The sequence below is a fragment of the Centruroides vittatus genome, unplaced genomic scaffold, assembly GCF_030686945.1.
Source record: "Centruroides vittatus isolate TY-2023 unplaced genomic scaffold, ASM3068694v2 contig_620, whole genome shotgun sequence".
Lineage (NCBI taxonomy): Eukaryota > Metazoa > Arthropoda > Arachnida > Scorpiones > Buthidae > Centruroides > Centruroides vittatus.
In genome coordinates, this window is record NW_027122381.1 from 2,380,366 (window position 1) to 2,403,340 (window position 22,975).

At 36.0% G+C, this 22,975-nt stretch overlaps 1 protein-coding gene across 2 annotated transcripts in view; it reads right to left on the reverse strand.

Annotated features, from left to right (window-relative positions):
• The window catches only part of LOC136979443 (protein transport protein Sec24C-like), an 80,010-nt gene that overhangs the window by 53,367 nt on the left and 3,668 nt on the right, over positions 1 to 22,975 (reverse strand). For both annotated transcript variants that reach the window (XM_067275446.1, XM_067275447.1), the window contains exons 2-4: positions 11,816 to 11,886; positions 10,980 to 11,741; positions 8,946 to 9,054 (exon numbers count right to left, since the gene is read on the reverse strand). In XM_067275446.1, the coding sequence (XP_067131547.1) occupies positions 8,946 to 9,054; positions 10,980 to 11,741; positions 11,816 to 11,884 (940 nt within the window). In that variant the 5' untranslated portion in view covers positions 11,885 to 11,886. The remainder of the gene's footprint in view (positions 1 to 8,945; positions 9,055 to 10,979; positions 11,742 to 11,815; positions 11,887 to 22,975) is intronic.

Sequence of the window (22,975 nt, forward strand, 5' to 3'; positions counted from 1 at the left end):
ATCCCGACCTTCGCGGGTGAAACAGGACGTGTCACGGACTTTTTCGACACGCTAGAAGAGATCGCGAGTCTAGCAGGATGGACGCCTAGACAGTGCTTGAGTATTGCGAAATGCAAGCTCGCAGGCATAGCTCGAGATTTTGCGTGGCACGATCTCAATATGAAGTGCGTGACCGACTTCGGGCAGTTCAAACGCTCGATGATCACTCGATTTGATCAAGAGCCTTACTCGATTAGGGTCCAGAAATTTCATGCGTGCGCGCAGGGAAGAGACGAAAGGGTACAAGAATTCGCGGTCCGATTGCAAAGTCTGGCCAGCACAACAATGATAGAGCATGCAGGCGCAAATGAACAGGAAAACGCAGTTATCAAGCGCTGTCAGCAACAGGAACTGGATGAAAAATTGCGTGTCCAATTCCTGCATGGACTGTCCGATAAACTAAAGAGGAAGGTGATGACCCATGACCCTCCGACCTTTGCGGAAGCGCTGAGAGTAGCAATTCGCGAGGAAACAATAGATCAGCTAGTGGGAAAAACGCGAAATGTAGTCGCCAGCATAGACGATGCAGTAGAGAGTCACGACGCACAGACAGAAGATGTCAATTCGCGGAGAGAATCGGCTCTCGATGCAAAAATCGCGCAACTGTCGACGCAATTAGAAACCTTAGGAAAAAGACTCGATCAACCGTCAGCGCCCAAGCCTACAAATAAGTCCCCAAGAGAGGAACCCTCACGCGTTAACCGGACACAAGGAACTGAAAGGACAAATAATGAGACGAGAAATCCGCGTTATCCCCCGAGCCTCCCGCGCCGCGAAGCATATCGATTTCCCCCGCGATCACAGCCCGCTGCCCAGCAAGGACAACCCCGCGCGCGATATCCTTGCTACAGCTTCCCTTCTAATCGGAACTGGGGACAAAGTTTGATGTCCCCTTGGCGAGGAGGTGGGAGTAGATTTGTGAACTATCACTCAAGGAACCCTAGTTGGGCAAGACACGGGGAGTCCATGCCAACACCCCTCGAGTGGTACGGAGGAAAGGTTCCTCCTCAATATCACGGGAGGTGGAGAGAGAGTCGAGAAGCACCCGAATGGCAAAACCCCGTTAGAAATCTGCCGAACCCTTTTAGAATGAATCGGTCCGAACCGACACCCTTTTTCCCTACACAATTTAGACAATTTGCATACGAAAACAATGGACAAGGTGTTCCGTTACCCTTTTACCCCCCTTGTTATGGTCTGGGTTGGTCCGGAAGCAGCTTCGAGATGGAGCGCGCGCCGAATAACGTGGCTATCCCTCGATTTTTAGCGCTGCCCGCATCGGAAAATAGTCCAGTAGACAATAGGCAAACTCGAGACTCGGACAGAGTCACGTCGGTTACGTTTAGAGAACAAAATTTCGAAACAAATCAACCATCGGTAGGTCCGAATGCAACCCAATTAGTAGGAATCAATAAATCAAGGAGTACAGAATTGCCTCCTTGTACAATGGTTTGCAAGGTAGAAGGTAGAGAGCTTCAGCTGACCATAGACACAGGCGCAGCTGTCACTTTAATTTCTAGAGCCCTATTTCCCGATATAACACAATTACCGCGCGCTGAAAGTAGAGCAGTAGAGTTAATTAGCGTTACCGGTCATGTTATCGAGACATTCGGAAAGTTCAGGTTAAAGCTCCAAATCGGGCGTTTGATCTTCTTCCACGATTGTTATGTAGTGAACCCCGAGATTACTAAGCCTAATGATGGAATCTTAGGTAGAGATGTTCTCGAAAAATACGATGTTACAATCTCGGTTAAGAACGCGAAGCTTAGTTTCCCGTCAGGAGACACGGTGACCTTTTCGGGTTTAACCGAAATAAAAGAAACCGACGACAGTTCCAAACCAAAGGAAAGCGTTGAAGTTAATAGCGAGCAGGCTAACTCAAAGACACGAGCATCGTCAGAAAATGATGAAAATTTAGCTAGTAATAAAGACAATAAAATTAGAAAAAACGCGGAAATGAAAAAGAAAAACAAACGGGTGCAAAAGAATAAGCGAAATTTAAGACGGGAAAAACAAAAACAAACAGCAGTTAATAGCATAGAGCAGAGAGAGGACATCCCAAAGGAAGTGACGTTAACAGACGATTACGTCGTTCCTCCGCGATCAGAGGTTATTGTAGAGGGAAAAGTCCATCCACACGCGACAAATCAGATAGGAGTAGTTGAACCTACACCCTTTGAAAGAGAAGGAGTTTTTGTTGCGAGTACATTAGTAAATACCCGGAAGCAAGGTAGAATACCTGTTAGAATTTTAAATACAAAAACGCGGCCTGTAAAAATCAATAAGGGAAGTAAAGTAGGAACTTTTGTCTTAGCGGAACAAGAAACACAGCAAGAGGCCGAGCGAAATGAAATGATGCGATCAAATGAAAATGAATTAACTAGAGCTCAGTTTGCAAATCTGTTTAACCTTAACGAAATAGGAAAAGACAAACTAACCCCTTTATTGGACCTACTATACAAATATAAACACGTGTTTGCGAAAGATGATTTCGACTTGGGCTATTGTGATTTAATAGAACATAAAATAGATACAGGGAATAACCCTCCTATTTGTCGTGCCCCATACAGAATCCCTTACGCGCAAAGAGAAATAATGGACGATTTAGTAGAAAATATGATTAAAAGTGGGGTGGTTGAACCGTCTACCTCCCCTTGGTCAGCACCGGCCTTATTGGTCGCTAAGAGGCCGCAAGGCTATAGATTGGTTGTAGATTACCGTCAATTGAATAAAATTACAAAAATAGATCCTTATCCTTTGCCCCTTGTTCAAGAGTCATTAAGTTTACTAGGAAAGGCAAGATATTTTTCCACGATGGACACCCTAAGTGGATATTGGCAGTTACCATTAGACCCAGACTCAAAAGAAAAGACAGGATTCAGTACCCCGTCAGGGCATTACCAGTTTAACCGCATGGCTATGGGACTTTGCAATGCAGCTGCAACCTTCCAACGTCTTGCAGATTTGATACTAACGGGCTTAAAACACAAAATCTGTCTGGTTTATATGGATGACATCCTAGTGTTTAGTTCTGACGTCAAATCGCACTTAGAGCGCTTAGAATTGGTCTTTCAACGTCTGGCAAGTGCAGGGATAAAACTTAAACCCAAAAAATGCAGTTTCTTGAAACGACAGATAAAATTCTTGGGACACGAAGTGTCGGAAGAAGGCATCCGACCCGACCCAACGAAAATAGAGTGCGTTAAAAATTTTCCCCGACCACAAAGTGAGAAGGACGTTAGAGCATTTTTAGGATTGACAGGTTACTATAGGCGACATATTTCTCAATATGCAAGGATTTCGAAACCCCTTTCCGATTTACTGAAGAAGGATGAGAAATTCCATTGGACCGAGAACCATGAAGCAGTATTCGAAAGGTTAAAAGAAACATTAATATCAGCCCCATTACTACGATCACCAGACTTCGATAGCCCCTTCATATTGGCAACCGATGCATCTAACACTGCGATAGGTGCGGTGTTGTCGCAGGAAGATGCGCGTGGAGAACTTCCGGTGGCTTACGCAAGCAGGTTGCTCAAACCAGCCGAGAGGAATTATAGTACCACAGAGAAAGAATGTCTAGCTGTAATTTGGTCAATCAAACATTTTAGACCCTATTTGTATGGAAAAAAGTTTAAAATTATCACAGATCATAGACCCCTTAAATGGCTCATTAATGTTAGAGATGAAAGTTCTAGACTAAGTCGTTGGAACCTAGCGCTCCAGGAATATCAGTTTGAGATCATACACAAACCAGGCAAAGCGCATACGAATGCTGACGCGCTGAGCCGCTTGCCCATAACGAAAATAGACGAAATACAACCGATATACAGTAAAGCACAAATAAAAGAGCAGCAATTAAAGGACCCCTTTTGTGAACAGATTAGACAACAACTGAAGGGAGACCCGTTCTCCCAGGGAACAAATTCAGACATTAGGAATTATTATTTAGACGCGGATGATACGCTCTATCATAGGAAAGAAAATCTCGAGAGAAACGAAAAATGGGATAGATTGGTCATACCCAAAATCATGATCGACTATGTTTTAAAATTATTTCATGATATCCCAAGTGCGGGACATTTAGGCGCGAAAAAAATGAAAAAAAAATTGCAGACACAATTCTTTTGGCCTGAGATGAACAAAAACATTACGCATTACTGTGATAGTTGCCAGGAATGTGCAATGAGGAGAAGGCCCCAACATGGACATCAAGCCCCGCTGCAGACGTTCCCTCGAGTATCGAGACTCTTCGAACGCACTGCGCTGGATATCCAGGGTCCCCTTCCTAATACTTACAACGGCAACAAGTATCTATTAGTCTTCATTGATCATTTTTCTAGATGGGCAGAAGCCATCCCTTTGCCTGATATCACCGCAAAAACCGTGGCGAAAGCGTTCGTCACCCAAGTTATTCTTAGACATTCAGTCCCAAAGCAATTGCTCACAGATAGAGGATCAAATTTTGTCTCTAAAGTCATGAAGGAGGTCTGCGAATTACTACGCGTGGAAAGGCTTCTTACTACAGCTTATCACCCCCAATGTAACGGAATGGTCGAGCGATTGAACAAAACATTGATCGACATTCTAACGCACTATGTTGACGCGGATCAGAGAAATTGGGATGAGATGATCCCCTATGCTCTCTTTGCGTACAACACAACGGTACACTCGAGCACCAATGAAACACCCTTCTTCCTTTTATATGGACGCGATCCGACTTATCCTTTTGACATAGTGACAGAACCCAATAGACCCCGATATGATATAAGCGAAAATTATGCGAGCGAATTACAAGCGAGGATGACCTCAGCTCACAAGTTAGCTCAAGAGCAAGCGGAGAAAGCGGCGAATGATAGGAACACATATCATCAGCGCAAAAATAAGCCTTATAAATTTTCAATCGGAGATAGAGTTTTCGTGAACGAAGTAGTTGTTCCCTCCGGTTTAAAGCGGAAATTAGCCCCTAGGTGGCACGGTCCATACAGAATAATTGCAGAGACGAGTCCCGTAGATTTCATAGTACAACACATCCAATCTGGAAAGAAATTGCACACACATGCTAACAGATTGAAACCAGCGATCGCTAGGCTAGAATTTGCGCCACCAGAGGCGAGAGAAGACAAAACAAACGCGCAAGACATAAATTTGTCACCCCAAATCGTAGCCCAACCACAGATAGAACCAGTCGACCCCTGGGATGAGATTATCTTCGAATCATTGCAGCAGAGACAGACAAATATCGCGAGCTCCACCAGAGAAGCAGAGGCTGATCAGCCCCCGACCCTGTCGCCACCTGCACACCACTATGCACTCCGAAGTCAAGGACCAGTGAGTGATTATCCCTGGGTCCTCCCTAAATCATCGGGAATTGTTCAGCCGAAAGTGACGATGGTGCAAGACGCGGACGAGTCCGAAATGCCACAAACTGAAAGTCTCCCGCGTTTGCCACCTAACACTCCAATCGGATTATTCACCAGTTGTAAATGGTAGCTTCTCTTTCTTATGAAAGAGAGGATATCATCGTCCAGATGGAGTGAGGTCCAATGTAAAAACGCGTGCGCATTTAGACAAATTGTCGCGTAAACGGAACTTTAGTAATGTGAACCTTTTTGATAGATAATGGAGAAAAGACTGTAAAAATTTACTCGTTCTTGTTGATATGTGTCGCCAACGAAATTTTGAATTTTGTACCTTTGTCGAGAAAAGGAATTATGTTTTGTTGGAAAGAATGAGATGTGAAATCAAGATTCACACACGTGGATCAAAACCGAAAAAATTGAAACCGAATCTGAAACAAAACTTCAGCAGGAAAAACATTGTCGTGAAAAACAATCAAGCAAAATCCCTCAGGAAAATGTCCCCTCAGGACTACGTGACCTTGATTTGCGGTAATCTGCATCGGAAACCGATAGCAGAAACTGTCATGTATTCACCCGGAAAAAGCGCTGCCTGCAGAGGATGACCAGGTTGTTAGACACCCACCGTCCTTGCAGACATCCTTTCATTCCTTGTCTAGTACAAAATGGAGAACAGTCGCTCCAAAGTACTTGACGAGATTCTGTTGGAAACCGGAAACTTCCAAAGAAAAAAAAAGAAATGCACCTCGGAAGACACGTGACCATCGGACATGAAGTCAACACGTCCACGTGTCCCGGAAGTAGCAAAGAAACTTATTTTCTGAGTGACAGACCGACCAGACAAACCCCTTTTCGGCCTTCTGAAAGAAAATTGGAACCATAGGGATTGATATGGATTGCTCAAACGCCAAATGAAAAAAAAATATATAATAATTTTATGTTGTCAAAATAATCCGTACCTTGACAGAAGTCAAGAGATGTTACACGAACTCATCAATCAATTGAAATTTTGTACGATCAAATGAGAATGAGATGTTGAAAAAAAAAACACACACACACACACACACCCGATTTCAATGTAACGTGAGATCAGACACGTGCGAAAGGACAACAAAACTGTAGACCATTGTTGATGTTATGTCACTTCCGGAAAGACGGAAGCGTGGACTGACAGCTTCTAGAGCCGCCAGGAAAAATGTCGCTAGCCTCGAAGCCACATTTTTAAATGGCGGGGAGCCCTGTGAAGTCCCAAAAACGGGTTAACATTAATTATTTATATTAGAAGATTGTTAAAACGAATGTAGAAAATCGTCCATTGTTAAAAGGAACAAAAGCCGATCAAAGATCGTATTAGACGCGTTAGTCATTTGAAACCGCGACGCATGAAAAAAAAGGAGAAAGATGTCGAAAGACAAAAAGGCCTAATGTAAAATAAAACGCAATAATTGTAATGAGTAATGATTGTAGACGAATGTCCTCCAGTATAGATGGACCTTTGACAAATCGCTTGTATACGAAATTTAGATCATTAAAATTAGGAAAAAGGGAAAAGTTAATTATAAAAAGGAACTTCATATCAAAGCATTGAATTTCAAAAATCTCTCAGACTAGACAACAATGGGGAAAATATGAGCGCAAGTTTCAAAGTTCCATCAATTCTTTCCATCCTGAGTAAACGGAGGGTGTCAAGTAGATTTGTCGAGGTGGTTCTTTCTCGTGACTCGAACAGGGGTCGTTTTTTGCTTGGTAACAAGCGAGGAACCAATCGAGAAGAGAGAAAGGAAGGACGTGGAGCCAATCAACATGAACAATACGAAAAAGAGAGATTGAAGTAATCGCCGAATTGGAAGGACAAGAGACTTTTCCGAGAGGTTTCAAGGGAGACGAGGTGTTCCAAGGTGTCCATCGAAAGGTCCGCCGACGCCAACCGACGAGTCACTGCCCCGGGACCTTCTATCGAGCGACGATAGGAAACACATCGACACAAAAACGTTCGAACGTTCACCTTTGTAACGATCTGTGTATAGTGTGAGTTGTTTTATATTTAAATAAACGGGTTTCTTTGTGAGACACTTATTGTCTGTGTCATCCTCCCTCACACCCACACGCGAACGACCCTAGACCATCCTGTCGCGGGATTAACGATCCCACCCCCTAAAGGTCGGCGAACTTACAGTTTTTTACCAGAATAGGTGAGTACCAAAATGATTACAATAAAAAGATTCTATTGCATTTATACAATACATGTAATAAACTGTATTACATCGTTGCTTCATTGTTTCGTTTATGTATTTTTAGCGTACGGTGATCCCGTAGCATTTCACAAATACAGATCTCACGTGTAGAATATTTAAATTTAATATCGAAATCAAAACATTAACAAATTGAAAAGCAATAGCTAATAAAAACAAATCAAATAATCGACGAATGTAAAGAACAAAAATCTATATTTTAATTTGACAAGCCTCAAATACTATCCAGCTTTGTTTCAGAAAACAGCTGAGGCTACAAGCATGGTTCAGGTATCAAGTTAAAACTTATCCCATAGATGAGTCCATTGCAATCAGAAATGAAAAAGGTGGCTGTGGTGGAGAAGCAAAAATACAATGTTAAATTTACAGGACAAACATGTCTGGCACTTGCACTTCATACAGGAACTTAGATTTTTTAACTGTTATAAAAACCGTCGCTCGCCCCATTCCAAATTCCGGCTTTTTTGCTAATTACACATTAAAAAATAATACAAACAGTATTTTAATTAACATTAATAAATTTGAACACTTACACTATCAACAGTATTTAAATAATAAAATTAATAATCATTTTATTTTTGAATTAGACTAACTTGATTTTTAGAATCTAAGAAAAAGTATCTATTAGTAACAAACTCGTGTACTTTTCAATTCCAGAAAATGCAACACAATTTTATAAATAAATAAGTTTGTCAATATTTTAGTACTAATCTTTGTTTTTATTTTACTGTTATTCCAAGAAGAGACCAAGATATGATTCTAACTGTCCAATTTGTTACTTATTGCAGATTGATGGATTTCTCAAACAAACCTATCAACAAAAAGAAGAGCAAACTTGAACATTTGACTGTTTCTACGTTCGAGAGTTTTTATTTACCAAGCCCGGGATAAAGCGATTGCTACGAGGTGGACCACCACTACCGTCGCCATTAATCCCCAGTCCGACCGATTAAAGTCGGTCGGCCTTAATAATGCTAAATCGACACCACAGAATTAAAAGAAGCCACGTGATACCGAAGGACGGATAGATGTGAATCGTCTCCGGACGGACCCGGAAACCACTCGTCGTACCGACGATTTTTGCGTAAAATGCAAAATTTTGAGAGAGCTCGTAGATTGTATCGTAACTAAATAAAACCGTCGATTTTGACAAGTTCCTGCTAATAACTTATAATTTTCAATACATATGTTAGATAAAAAGAAAAATCCAAATAACGTTTCTTAAATGAGAACATACAATAGTAAAGAACATAAAAATTACAAAATTTCATTTTCAAAACTATTCGGTTATTACCTTCGTCACGAACAATAAAATCCGTCGTAACAAGAGGAGGAACTTGGCCTCTAACATTAGTATGAAACGGCATATTTCGAAGCTTTCGATCTTCTTCCATTATGACAATCTAATAAATATCGAATTCATTTATTTACTAATAACTTTGTAATTTATATATATTAATAAATATGGATTTAAAACAACATTTTAAGAGTCTAAATTATCAGAAATGCAAATCATTATGAATTTTAATTATGCTCATCATAATGAAAAAATATTTAATTTAATCTAATCCATTAATGACTTTTTAACATAAGCAAATGCTTTGGATAATTTCGTCGACATCTTCGGATTTCCGAAGAACAAATTTTAAATAAATAATCATTTAAATTTAGGTGATTAAAATTTCTTAGAAAAGATGATATCTAGACAATTAGCCAGAAGTATCCTTAATATAAAAAGTTATTTAAAAAGATTAGAACATACTGGTATGGGTCCATAATATGTACACGAATTGTACTTATATATATGAATTCATATACTTATTATGAAACTTTAACTGTCTTGAAGTGTACAACACATCAAGACCCTTAAAGTTTCATATAATAAAGATATTAATGAATTAAAAAGTATTATTCAATTTGTTTAGTTTTCAATGAATAAATGATTATGATATACAACACAGGAACTGACATTATACTTCAATGGTTTATTTAATATTAATAAGAGTTAGAGTAAACTTTTAATTTCTTGTATAAATCTTTAATTGGAGATTAATGTTTAACTATTTTTAGTGGCCATTATCAGATTACAATTTCAAAATTCTATAAATGTACAATTACAGAATTTGAATTTTTAACCTAATGACAGCTACTAAAAATAGCTGTAAATGTTTGTTTTTCTATAAAATATTTGGATTTTGGGAGATGAATTAAAGGTTTAGTCATTTTATATTCTGTTCAGTTTAATGCATGTTTATTATTAATTAAAATCAACATCAAAAAATAGGTTTTAGAAATGCTTAAAAAAAAAAATTACTTCAAATATAATTACCTGAATTCTTTTAAACAAAAAAAAATCAGTTATAAAAATTTTTAAAACTGTTCCTACAACTTTACATTTATCTCTATTATCTTTTTAACCTTTATATCATCTGATTTCATTATGTTTGCCATTGAAATTCAATACAAACACTGCTTTAAACTAAAGCAATCACTCCAAAACTTTTTTTTATTGTAAAACTGAAAGTAGTGGGTTAATGTTATTTTGCTCCATCCTTTAAATATTAATACACAGATATACATTTCTATAACACAGATTGCATAACATATAACCTATGCTGTACAATATCAAATGCATTCCTACTATACTTTCTTATTTCTCAATGTGTTAGAAATCAAAAGATGGTGTACTAAATAAATACTCGCCAATACGGTAGAGCGTTGTTTGTCCCGAATCAATCGGGGACCGGGTTGTTCGGATAACTTATTTTTCGGATAACCGATTACGTACGAAAAAATATATTAACCTATCCCGTGTCGAAATTTTTCTCCGCCGCGTGTCGCTCCGTGTCGAATTTCCGTCAATTTTAAGCCAAACAAAAATTTTAACAATAATAATCGTGGCTATTGTATCGTTAAAAATTATTTCTTTATTTTGTACAAACAAAATAAATATATTGAAAAATATAAAAACATAAAAATTATACTTTAGAAGTTAATCTAGTATCGAAAACGTTCGATTCGGCACGACACGGTCCGACCGGAAAGCTTTCGGTTAACGGACGTTTCGGTCGATCAACTTTTGGATAAACGACGCTCTACCGTACTTGCTACCGTCGCATTTTCTCAATAACTTTTAAATCTTATAGATAAATTTAAATCATCAATTTATAAAATTAAATACTTTGAAACCATACTTTAAGTTAACATTTTTCTCAAATGCAAGATCATCACTTACAGATTGAGAAATCCTAATATAGTTCATATTTTTATATTTAAAATTACAAAGCAGCACTAAAAATTATTATTTATAAAATAAAATTCAACTTACAGGATCAGGAATCAAATTGGCATTTAACATTCCCTGAGAAGTCTGGAAGCCAGGTGGACTTTGAAAAGGTTGTGAATTAGTTGGATGTGGCTGTCTTTGAGGCATTCCAGGAAAAGAAGTTTGTTGAGCCATGTAGGGAGGTACAGTATTAGAAGTACTTTTTGATACATTTCTCAAATTAAACTGTTCCAAATTAGAGGGATATGTACTACCATTAATATTTCCCATAGGAGATTGATAAACATTAGATGGTGAATTAAATGAAGTTGTATTTTGAAGTGGAGGAAAAGCATTAGAAGAATTAATTGGAGGTAACTGATTCATTGCCGGAGGATTAAAAGATGGAAACGGAGCAAGTGGTGTTGGCTGCATCGATTGATTTAATTTAGGAAATGCATTCTGATTTGAAGGCTGAATATATTCTGACTGTTTTTGATTAGTATTTGAAAATGATTGAACTGAATTAGGAATTTCATTAGGTGAAGAAACTAAATTCATATTTGAATTTTTACTGTACACAGGATTTGTACATGTTTGGCTTCTACAATTTGTAAATTGACTGTTTTGTCCAGGAGCATTCAAATCAGATTTCTGAAAATTTATACTAGGTCTATTAACGAGTTGATTAAAATTTAAATTATTAGTAACCGGTTGACTATATCTGTTAGGTACGTTATTAATCGTGTTTGGAAATCTTGGCATGTTCGTTTCCATCCGAGGTTTAGACGAGGCAATACTCATATTTTCAAATCTTTTCGTTACCTAAAAATAATTTTAAAAAATAAGAAATTGAGATGACCCAAATCAATTTTAAATTATAAATTAAAATTTCTTACTTGATTGGGGGAAGACACATTTTCAGGAAAAGAATGAACATTTCTGGCAGGATAATTTTGTCCATTCATTGCTGTTTAAAAAACAATATATTTTACTTTTGTCTATATTACAATTAACTACAAGTTTAAATTTTTAGTTATATTTTAAATGCTTCTTATATTATATTAAATCGATATCTACCTATATATGATAAGTATATTATTGATAATATAAATTTAATATCTTGAAATTTTTTCATCATATCATATATATATTTATTTTATAATAATTAACATTCAAAATTGCTTGGAGATACAGTTCACATTTCACAATACAGTAGAGAGTCGTTAATCTGAATCAATTGGGGACTGGGGTTGTTCGGATTAGCGATTTGTTCGAATAACGGATTACGTACGAAAAAATATATTAACCCGTCCGACGTTCGAATTTTTCTCTGTCGAGTGTCGCTTGTGTTGAATTTTCATCGATTTTAAGCCTAACGAAAATTTTTATAATAATAATCGAGGCTATTGTATGATTGAAAATTATTTCTTTATTTTGTACAAACAAAATAAATATATTGAAGAATATAAAAACATGAAAATTATACTTTAGAAGTAAATCTAGTATCAAAAATGTTCGATTCGGCACGACCCGGTCCGACTGAAAATTGTTTGGATAACCGGCGATTCGGATTAACGACTCTACTGTATTACCAATTAATATCAAATTTAAACATTCCTTACAATTTAGTATTTTTGGAGTTTTCATCCATTCTCAAAGACTAGTTCAACATTGTAATCTTTAAAAATATATAATCAAACTATAATTGATTTCTATTAAATTTCTAAAGTGCTTGAACATTGTATAGTAGTTATCTCAAGGACAGTTTTACTCACATACAACATTAAAAATATTAAAATGAAACAAACACTAAAAATGAGTACTTTCATTCTTTCATTCAGAACTTTACAAATTCTAAAAGAAACAATAATTCTTTGTTTTACAAACTTATAGTAGTCATAATGAACAAACTTCTACAGTATTTTGCTTAACCAGACATTACTAATTAACCCCTTATCCACTACGCTTACTAATCACACAAAATGGATATAACTTAATACATAGATAACACTCTCTCACTCTCACATCATCTTTACATAGATGATATTAAAATATAGGATCCCACATACACAAAACTAAACCAACTCCTAAAGATTGTACAGAGACTTTCTCTCAGGATATCCAGATGGAATTTGGCCAAGATAAATGTAAAACATTGTATATGGAAAAAGATGATGATGATAATCCCTTCAGACTTGACAGCAGAGATTATATTACTACTATGAAAGGAGGATAAAACTATAGCTATCTGGTGTTTTACTATGCCAAACTAATTGAACACAAAAAATAAAAACAGAACTTACTAAACTATATGTAACAGACTAAAATCAATACTAAACACACACTTAAAACTTAATAAAAGCCATCAACACTTATGCTTTTCCACCACTCATCTACTCATTTAGCACCATTCAGTGGAACAACACAAATCTTGAAGACCTCAACAGTAAAACCTGAACAATACTCACTAAGTATAGATTTCACCATCCAGATTCTGCTAAAGAAACGCTTACCCCCACACTTGGGGGATTGTAGAAGTCTTATTGACACTAAAATTCTCCATTAGAAACAGATAAACTTACTACAAATCTTACATACTAAACAACAATTATCATCACTACACTATACAATCATCCAGGCTGATGACAAATTATACAGCATTAATAACCTGAGGAATATTCAAAATATGAAAAACACAAAATGATCCTGTGAACACAAAACAGCAAGAACGAAAAAAATAATGCACAGTTGACACCCAACTGATCTTGTATAGCCATATGTTGATAAGGCAGCATCAAACCACTGGCTGAGAGATGGAATCTCTTTGGGGAAACAAAGTCCTGTATTGCAATCATAAAGCCAGGTCATTAGCACAAGGAACTACAGGAAACACATAATCAAAGATATCATGGCACATGCTGGAAATGTCATGTTGTACAACCAACTATATAGCATATCACAGGCAGCTGTAATTATTTGGCACAAAGATTATTTATACAGACAATCAAGCAGCTAAAATAATTCATCAGTATATAGAAAAAAAATATTTACTAGCCAAACACCATATTATAAGTGTAATCCACAAACTATCCTGGAGAACACAACACACAAACTATATTTTGACAGAGCAATTATAACTGATAAAACAATCAATCACAATAGACTGAATATTACCCTCATTGACAGAGTGCACAAAACTACCTGTCACCGAGATTGCTATACCAAATACACAATCTACAAAATACAAAAAAATAAATAAATATACTGAACTCTCTCAAGATGTAAAATGCCTATAGAAAATGAATAAAGTGCATACCATGACAATAGTTACCTCTATTACAAGAGTTATCCCCCCTCCGATTTGTTACATAAAAGCCTGAAGACAATAGACATTTAATAAAATTTTTATTTAAATCTTTACAAAAAAAAACTACCATTTTGGCAACTTGTTATATTGTCAAAAAATTTCTCCAAACTGTTTAAGGTTTCATACTGGTCTTACAGGATTGTCTCTTGGACCCACCTGTGAGATTGATACTGGACACAATCCAAAAATGATACACAGTAAAAATAATACTAATAAACGTGCACACTAGAATTGAGAAAACAAACACAGTATGTGAATATTGTAGAGAATAATATAGTAAATCAATACACTAGAACCTTTTTTTTATCCCAGTTAAGAATAAATTTTAGTTAAAACTAATGTTTTCCATCATATTAGTTTTAACTAAAATTTATTATTACTGGGATAAAAAAAAAAGGTTCTAGTGTGTTGATTATTCTTCCCAGTGATTTTGTGAAGAAGTTGTTTTAATATAGTAAAATTATCTTTGAAGCAGTTAGTTCTGCTCCAGATAATTGTTTCAATAACTTTGTAACATCTGTATGTTCTTATTATAAAGTGTAGGTGTCCAGAGCTCTCTGTAAAAAGAAATATTGGGCAAATCTACAATACATATACTGCCTTAAATATACAGTTTCAATTTTCAGAAAAAATTCAAAATTTAGCTACTAGGGCAGAATTTGGCACTGTTGTCCTCTTAATGTGCATATTATATATGTTTTCTAGCAAATTTCTAAATACAATCAATCACCAGTTCTACATTACATATTTGTAATCAAAATAAAATTATTGCACTTTGTTTCTTGACTTCAAGCTATGGCTCTATGTATCTGTCTTCACGCTCTAAAATCTGCATTTGCTGCACAATACTCTCAATGGCAGAAAGTATAACTCCACACGAGTTGGTTACAATTTGGATCTATCTTTTTAAGAAGTTAGATTGGAAACATTGTCTTGATAAACAAGGCTCTTTAGATAGCAACATAACCAAACGTTATAGGTGTTCAGATCTGATGATTATGACAGCCAAGACATTGGAAATGATTAACCAATCATTTGTACAAAACATATTGCAATACGGTTTACACATTCCAGCCAATATATGTCACTGGCTAGATATAGAATTTTCTTTAAAAAATAACAACCATAGTAAAGGATGCTGTAAAATCATACTTATACCATTGACTTTGGCGAGTACAATAAGATTTATCACCAAATTTGCAGATTCTTGTCAGACCAAATACAGCAATTGTAAATGTTCACATTGCCATGCAAATGAAACTAAATCTAATCACTCCACAGAATTTGCTAGGGTCATTTATCATCAACTATCATCAGAGCTACAAATGCTATGCAAATGTTTTCTGTTTATCATTATCAACAGAAACCAACTCTTGATTATATTAATTGCCATCTCATATGGATGAAAAACAAGAAAACGCGGCGCAAACCTGCGACCGAACTCCCAGTGTTTAGTGACAGAACCACTTGGCCACCAATAAAACTAAAAACACTTAAAAGCTTCAGAAATATAACTTTTTGGGTTTCTCATTTCCCAGTCTTTTGCTTGTCCTGGGATTTCGGGAAAAAAGTGAACCGTTTCCTGGGATCCCGGAATATAATTAATTATACTTAAAATATAAAAAATATCTTGAAATCGAATGATATAATTATTTTTCATTTTTTAAAAGTAATTTAATATCTTCTGCAACGACCAAAATCATAATATTAATAATGCTTTGTAAAATATATATATTAAAATTATCTTTGAATTACGTAGAAATTTCCAAATAGAAAAAATTTATTAATGTTTGTTGGAAACTGCTTACAAAAAAAATGCCTTTGAATCGTGTCGAAAATTTAAAGAAAATAATGAACTTAAATCAAACTTCTAACTTAGAAGGTAATTTTTGTTTTTAAATAAAGCATATAAAAATTTACAATAATATTTTGTACTAAGATTTTAAAAAGCAAAGATGGTCAATACTCCAATCACTCCATCTGGTTATTATTTTAATAATGAAAAGTCCCACTACTGAGAATGACCTTTCCAATTCAATGGATGTGAGTAGATCGTCTTTAACGCATTTAAGAGAAAACAAATGTTATGTGTTTTTTCATCCGTAGCATCGAAGATGATTTCAAGTTCGTTTTCGAGATGCGTTGCAATACTTCTTTTGCTCTCACGTATTCTCGATTTGTCTATAATAGTGGTAATAGTGGTATCGGGCTATAGCCCGATAATTCGGCAGTTTGTTTGGCTCTAATAATCGGGTTTATGAAGAAAAACTTCATACTTGCAGACTTTGTACTCGTTTGCATCCTGGCCCAATTTGCACAACCCGGCATAATGCAGCTATTGAAGCTACCGGGCATAGTTAATATTTAAGACGGCATCGGGGCAATTATTCCAGCTATCACAGGTTTTGACAAGTAAAAAATTTTCGGAGTCCTGCCACAAATATTGATTATTGACAATCTGTGAGAGGTCGTAACGAGCAAAAATTTAAAAAACTAATAAGAGGACTTAAAATTAATAAATACAAATGTATTCTGACAGTATAGAGCTAGTGGAAGGAACGGCAAAACTAGATTGAGGCGCCTCTAGTGGCGATGCCGGGTAACAGAATCGGAGCTACAAAGGCAGCACCAGTGTTGTTTCACCTAGTACTTTTGTACTAATCTAATACCTTTTTACTTGTTCCAGTACCAAGATACCCAACACCATTTTCCTAGTACTATTTATGAAATCCTAATATCTTTCCTTTCAATTTAGTACCTTTCAAAACATTCATTTTAATTCTATATTTCTATATTTTTCTACTTTACTTTGGCAGTAAATAGATGTTTTTATCGCTTCCTCATTCGAGTGCAGCAGTTGAACGTATTTTTTTGCAATTAAATTTAATAAAAATTAAACTACAAAATCGAGTTCTTAAAAGCAACAATGATAAAATGTTACACTTGGAAACCATCATCCGCTTCGACCATACAAAAACATTCTAGTGAGGAAGATTCTGATGACGACGATCTTACCAGTGATTTTTCAATGCGATAATTTTAAAGTTCAGTACTTCGTGTTCATTACTTTTGTTTCATCATTTTGTTCATTTGATTGTTGTTGAGGAATAATAGCATTCTCGCAACATACGAATTTATCCTGTATGAATTTTGTATGTTACGTGTAAAACTATTTATATTTTAATATATAGAAATTTGATAAATTCTAAATTTATATATTATTTATAAATATATATTTAATAATATATAATATATACATACATTCTGCAGTTTAAGGTCAAAGTAATGCCTGCATTAGTCAATACAGTCACTTATCGACTTACGACGGGGTTCGGTTCCGCAACTTCGGACGTAAGTCGAAATGGTCGTAAGTCAAGAAATGATTGTACTTCAACAAAACAGTTAGCCAAGCACACGTGAAGGGTAACTAACTACACAACAAAACTAAACATGACGTAATCAATCGCCAAAAGCGTGCAAGATATATATGCATATGATATATATTCCACGAAACCTATAAAAAATTGATACATTTTAAAAATTTTTTAATGAACTTTTTCATCATAAGTGCGAATGGTCGTAACTCGAGAAGTGACTGTAGATCATTGAGACTGAGCAGTATTAATATTCTGATATTTATTATACTCTTAATTTTGTACAATTTAAAGGGTGGTATGGAAGAAGTAAACTATATATCTATTTCATGGTAAATAATGAAATTTGTAACTAACCATATATATAAAGGAACTTCAATAAGGACCATAGCAATAGCTAATAGTATTCTATTAACAGGGAAATTCTTATCCTCATTTCCTCAAAATACTAATTTTGCTTCTTACTCCTTTCTTCCACAGATCTCTTAAATTCAAATATCACATCATATGTTAATTAATATCTGTCAGATTAACAAAATAACATAAAAAAAGAAAATTACTAAACTTTACATTAGAGAACTAAATTTAAAATAGAGCCAACTAAGGTTAACAGGAGATTGGAGATTGGTTAGAATGCAACACATCATTATGTAATTAACCTCGGGAATTAAATTGCAGTCGGCCATTTCTCTTTCGTCCCGGGGTAGGCCTATTATTCGTGCGGGAACGAATAAAACTTTGTACCTGGCGGCGCAGTAATATAGGTAACACTACAACCGACCTCACAACAGTTATTTTTTGAAGTTTTGTTGGCAGAAAACTGTTTTTCATTATCACAGGCAGAAAACAAGCACCGCGTCTCAGTACCTATCTAACCCAAAGACGCTCGTGTTTTCCCAAAAAAGTTTCCTTTGCCTGCGTACAGGTGGCGCTCAACGCAGTTCCACTAGCTCTATATGGGTTAATTATACTTTCTATTTGCAAAATTTCCTGAACTTTAATTCAAAATAATAAAAAAATGAACTTTTAAGAAATTTGGATGATTTCCCAGGATGAGAAGAATTTCTGTTTAAAAAAAACAGCTGGGATCCCGTTTGAGAAACCCTAATAGCTTTCTATATGAAATTAGAAGAGATTTTTTTTCAAGCTCTGATGGTCCACGAAACAAAACATGAAAAAAGTGTAAATAATAAAATGAATTTATTACCAAAAGTTAGGTATAAAAATGGTTACTTTTTGACATAACCACCGTGAAGGTCGAGGCATTTGTCATATCTGTGGACGAGCTTTTCCGTACCCTTGTCGTAGAATGTTGCCGCCAGAGAATTGAGATGGCCTTAACAACATTGTTTTGAAGATCTTCATTAGTTCATTAGTCTCAAACCTCTGCCCTGCTAACCACGTTTTCAGTTTGGAAAAGAGTGGAAGTCTTCACACATTAAAAAGTTTTTGGCTGGGTGGAAGTCTTTGCCACCTTTAAACACCCAGCATATAGCCCCAATTTAGTGCCGAGCAACTTCCACCTCTTTCCCGAACGGGAAAAGTGGTTAAAAGGACAGAGGTTTGAGACTAATGACAATCTTCAGAAAACGTTAGCGCCCATCTCAATTTACTGGTGACAACATTCTATGACAAGAAATTGGAAAAGCTCGTCCACAGACACGACAAATTCCTCATCTTCACAGTATTTATGTCGAAAAGTAACCATGTTTATACCTAACTTTTGGTAATACATTCATCTTGTTATTTACACTTGTCTTTCTTTTTATGGACCGTCGGAGCTTGAAAAAAAACCAACCTATATACATTAAAATTCTGCACAGCTAAATTTCTTTGAGTTTTCAAACTTGTTCTCCATTCTCAATCACCTCATTCTACTACTAAACAAGGTCCAATAAATCCTCCTGGCAATTACCTAGAAACTTAAAGAGAATTGCACAATATTAAATTTACTGTATTTACTCACATATAAGACATCTTGTCCTATAGGCTATGCAAGATTATGACTTTAAAGATCAAAATAAAGAAAATTAAATTTATTAATACAGTTCTAATTTTATTTTGTTTAATATTATCAAATGCATGTAAATGCACACATTGTCCTGAAAAAATTACTAACATTTTAAACTTTAAGGAAAAATCTTGTAAAATCAACAACATAATTTGTTCACATAAAGCTGGACAGTCGGGAACGTTTTTTGCCAGTTCTTAAGTCGAATCCACTCTCCGTCGAATCCACACTTATGGATTCTTCTGAATTCTAATATCTGAATAATTTTTAATCCATTCCCATATTTTCATGTGGGAATGGATTAAAACTTATATCGGGCTCCTGTGTGATTTTGGAACTCAATCCAAAAGCTTTGATTTTCCTATTGTTATTCATCTTTACTCTTGACAATACACAAAAACGATTTAAAAGACCCAGATAAAATACTTTCGTTTTTAAACACCAGAGGATGAGCATCCAATAAAAAATGCGAATACATGGTTTACAAAAATTATTGCAAAATTGCAAAGAATCTTTCGCTCACGCGTATAGGATGATCTAGGTTTTTGAAGCAGTGAAAAATGAGTAAAAATGCGAGTAAATACGGTATATCTTTTTGACAAGTTTGTAAATTAAAATCACCTTTACTGATTTTCTTTTTAAATAAAATTACACTGGACGACAAAAAAAATAATGCACCATGAAGGACTTGTTGGATTTGAATAAAAATTGGTATGTTGCATCATCATAGCTAGATATGTAAATGATTAGCTTTTGGGATCAGGTTCTTGTGTTGTATCGCCGCCAGAGGGTAGAAAAGTGCTTCCTCTGTCTGGTATAAAGGTGCACGCTGTGACGACTTGTGCATATGTCCTGCTGCTTGTGTTGATGGTTGTGACTTTGTTGAGTGACAGACATGCCTCTATGACACATTCGACGGCCTTACACTCAGTTAAGTGAGTTTGAGAGAGGTCGCATCGTTGGATTGAGAGGAAGAGAATGGTCATATCGCCGGATTGGCTGCCATCTGAACCATTCTGATGGAAATGTTAGGATGTGTTATGAGCAGTGGGGATGTAGGGGAACGCATGAATGGCAAACAGGCTCCGGACGCTATCGACAGACCACCAGGCGGGAGGATCATCTCATTGTACGTCAAGCACGGATAGCGCCTACAGCTTCGTCGTCTACCATTCATGCAGCAGTGGCACCTGCGTTACAAAACCGTGTATCCAGCTGCACCATTTCCAGGCGCTTAGTAGAAGGCGGATTGGTCTCCCGATGGCCAGTATGTGTTCTACCATTAACAGCCACTTACCAATGCCTCCATCTGCAGTGCTGTCGTGCACGACAATCATGGACAGCTACCGACTGGCAGCATATTGTCTTCAGCGACGAATCCCACTTTTGTTTGGGGGCTCACGATGGCTGTGTGAGGGTATGGTGGCCCGCTGGTCAAGGCGTCAACCAAGCCTATACTGTGGAGTGGCACACGGGCCCAACCCCTGGTGTTATGGTGTGGGGAGTTGTAACATATGACAGTAGGACACCTTTAGTTGTCATGCATACTACCCTCACAGCCCAACGATATGTGCAATACAACCTCCGGCCACATGTGTTGCCCCTCATGGCAGGGCTTCCGACAGGCATATTCCAGCAGAATAATGCCCAGCCACACACTGCAGCGGTCTCCCAAGCATGCCTACATAACATTGCCACACTTCCTTGGCCTGCACGGTCTCCAGATTTATCATTAATCGAACATGTGTGGGACTACCTGGGACGCCAGCTGTGACAGCCGCGGGATCTGACACATCTCGAGTCCCAGTTGCATCACATGTGGACAGATATGCCACAGAACATTATATGGAACCTTTATGCCTCCATGCCGAGGCGTATCACAGCTTATATCCGCACTAGAGGCGGCACAACGGGATATTAGTGCCTGCACTGTATTGAACATTACTGCACAATAAAGTATGTTTTTGCTTTATGGTTGCAATCATATACCTGTCTAGCTATGACAATGTCACATACCAATTTTTGTTCAAATCCAACAAGTCCTTCCTGGTGCGTTATTTTTTTTGTCGTCCAGTGTATATAAATCAGAATTTCCATACTATTGTGATTCTCAACCAAATACTGTAGTTATTTCAATTTTTCATGCAAACCACCTTTTTTATTTATTATCATTTAAGCCATATTCTGAACACTCTTCAGCATGTTGTGCTGTCTACTCATTGGGCTGCAATTGGAAATAACTATAGACCTATAAATTCCCATTGTCATCTGTCTGTCTTTCCTTAATCTCAAGGAGATAGATGAAAGATGAGATATGGAAAACTTAGGGGCTCATGGCCCTAATTTAACTATATAAAAACTTCTGATGAAAGCCAGAAGTCACATTATTTCAATTCAAAACTTTTCTCCTGAAAAAAGTTAATAGATGACCAGCACAACTCTATTGTTAAAGGAAAAGTATGATGTACAGTACAGGGGCAAGCCACTGCTAATTTGAGGCGGAGAGCATATATTTTAAATTAAAAAATATGATTAACAATTGCAGCCCAGCCCAGTCACAAATTATTGCTCATTTTCCTCTTTCTGCTATCATGTCTTCCATTCTATCACTAACTTTAGGTCTTTCCTCTCCATTCTTATATCAATGTACCATTTAATTCTTTCCTTTTATTTTGAAAACCTCTTTTAATTAAACATTCTTTTAATCTTCAAAAAACAAATCCCAGTACGCTATTTTCTACTGAGATGTTTTTAGTAATAATTTTAACTTTTTTTTATTCAAAGTCCATATTTTTATTTCCATTAATATATCAATTATCAAAATAAAAATTTAATTAATAATAATGAAATTAGAAAAAATACATTTCATAATACTATACATACTAGATGAGTCAATTTCATTCTGTCCCTTCACACGCTGTTGAGGCAATAACAATTCGACGGCGGAGTTGACCTTTTATTGTAGGCTACTCGTCCACCATACAATGCAAAAAAGTAAAAAATAGTCCTCTAGCAGTGGCATACAAATAAAATTTAAATAAGTCTTTAAAATGTATTTAAAATTTTATATATTTATAATCAATAAATAGATTTTTTAAAATGTATTTATTGATTTTATTTGACTCATCTACTGAAATTGACTCATCTATTATGTATAGTCTTAAAAATGTATTTTTTTTAAAAGTAAAGTTGTCCCAGTAAATTTTTAAAAATTTTAAGATTTATGAAAACACACAAATCAATTTCATTAAAAATTTCAATGAAATTGATTTGTGTGTTTTCATAAATCTTGGTTGCTTGTTGT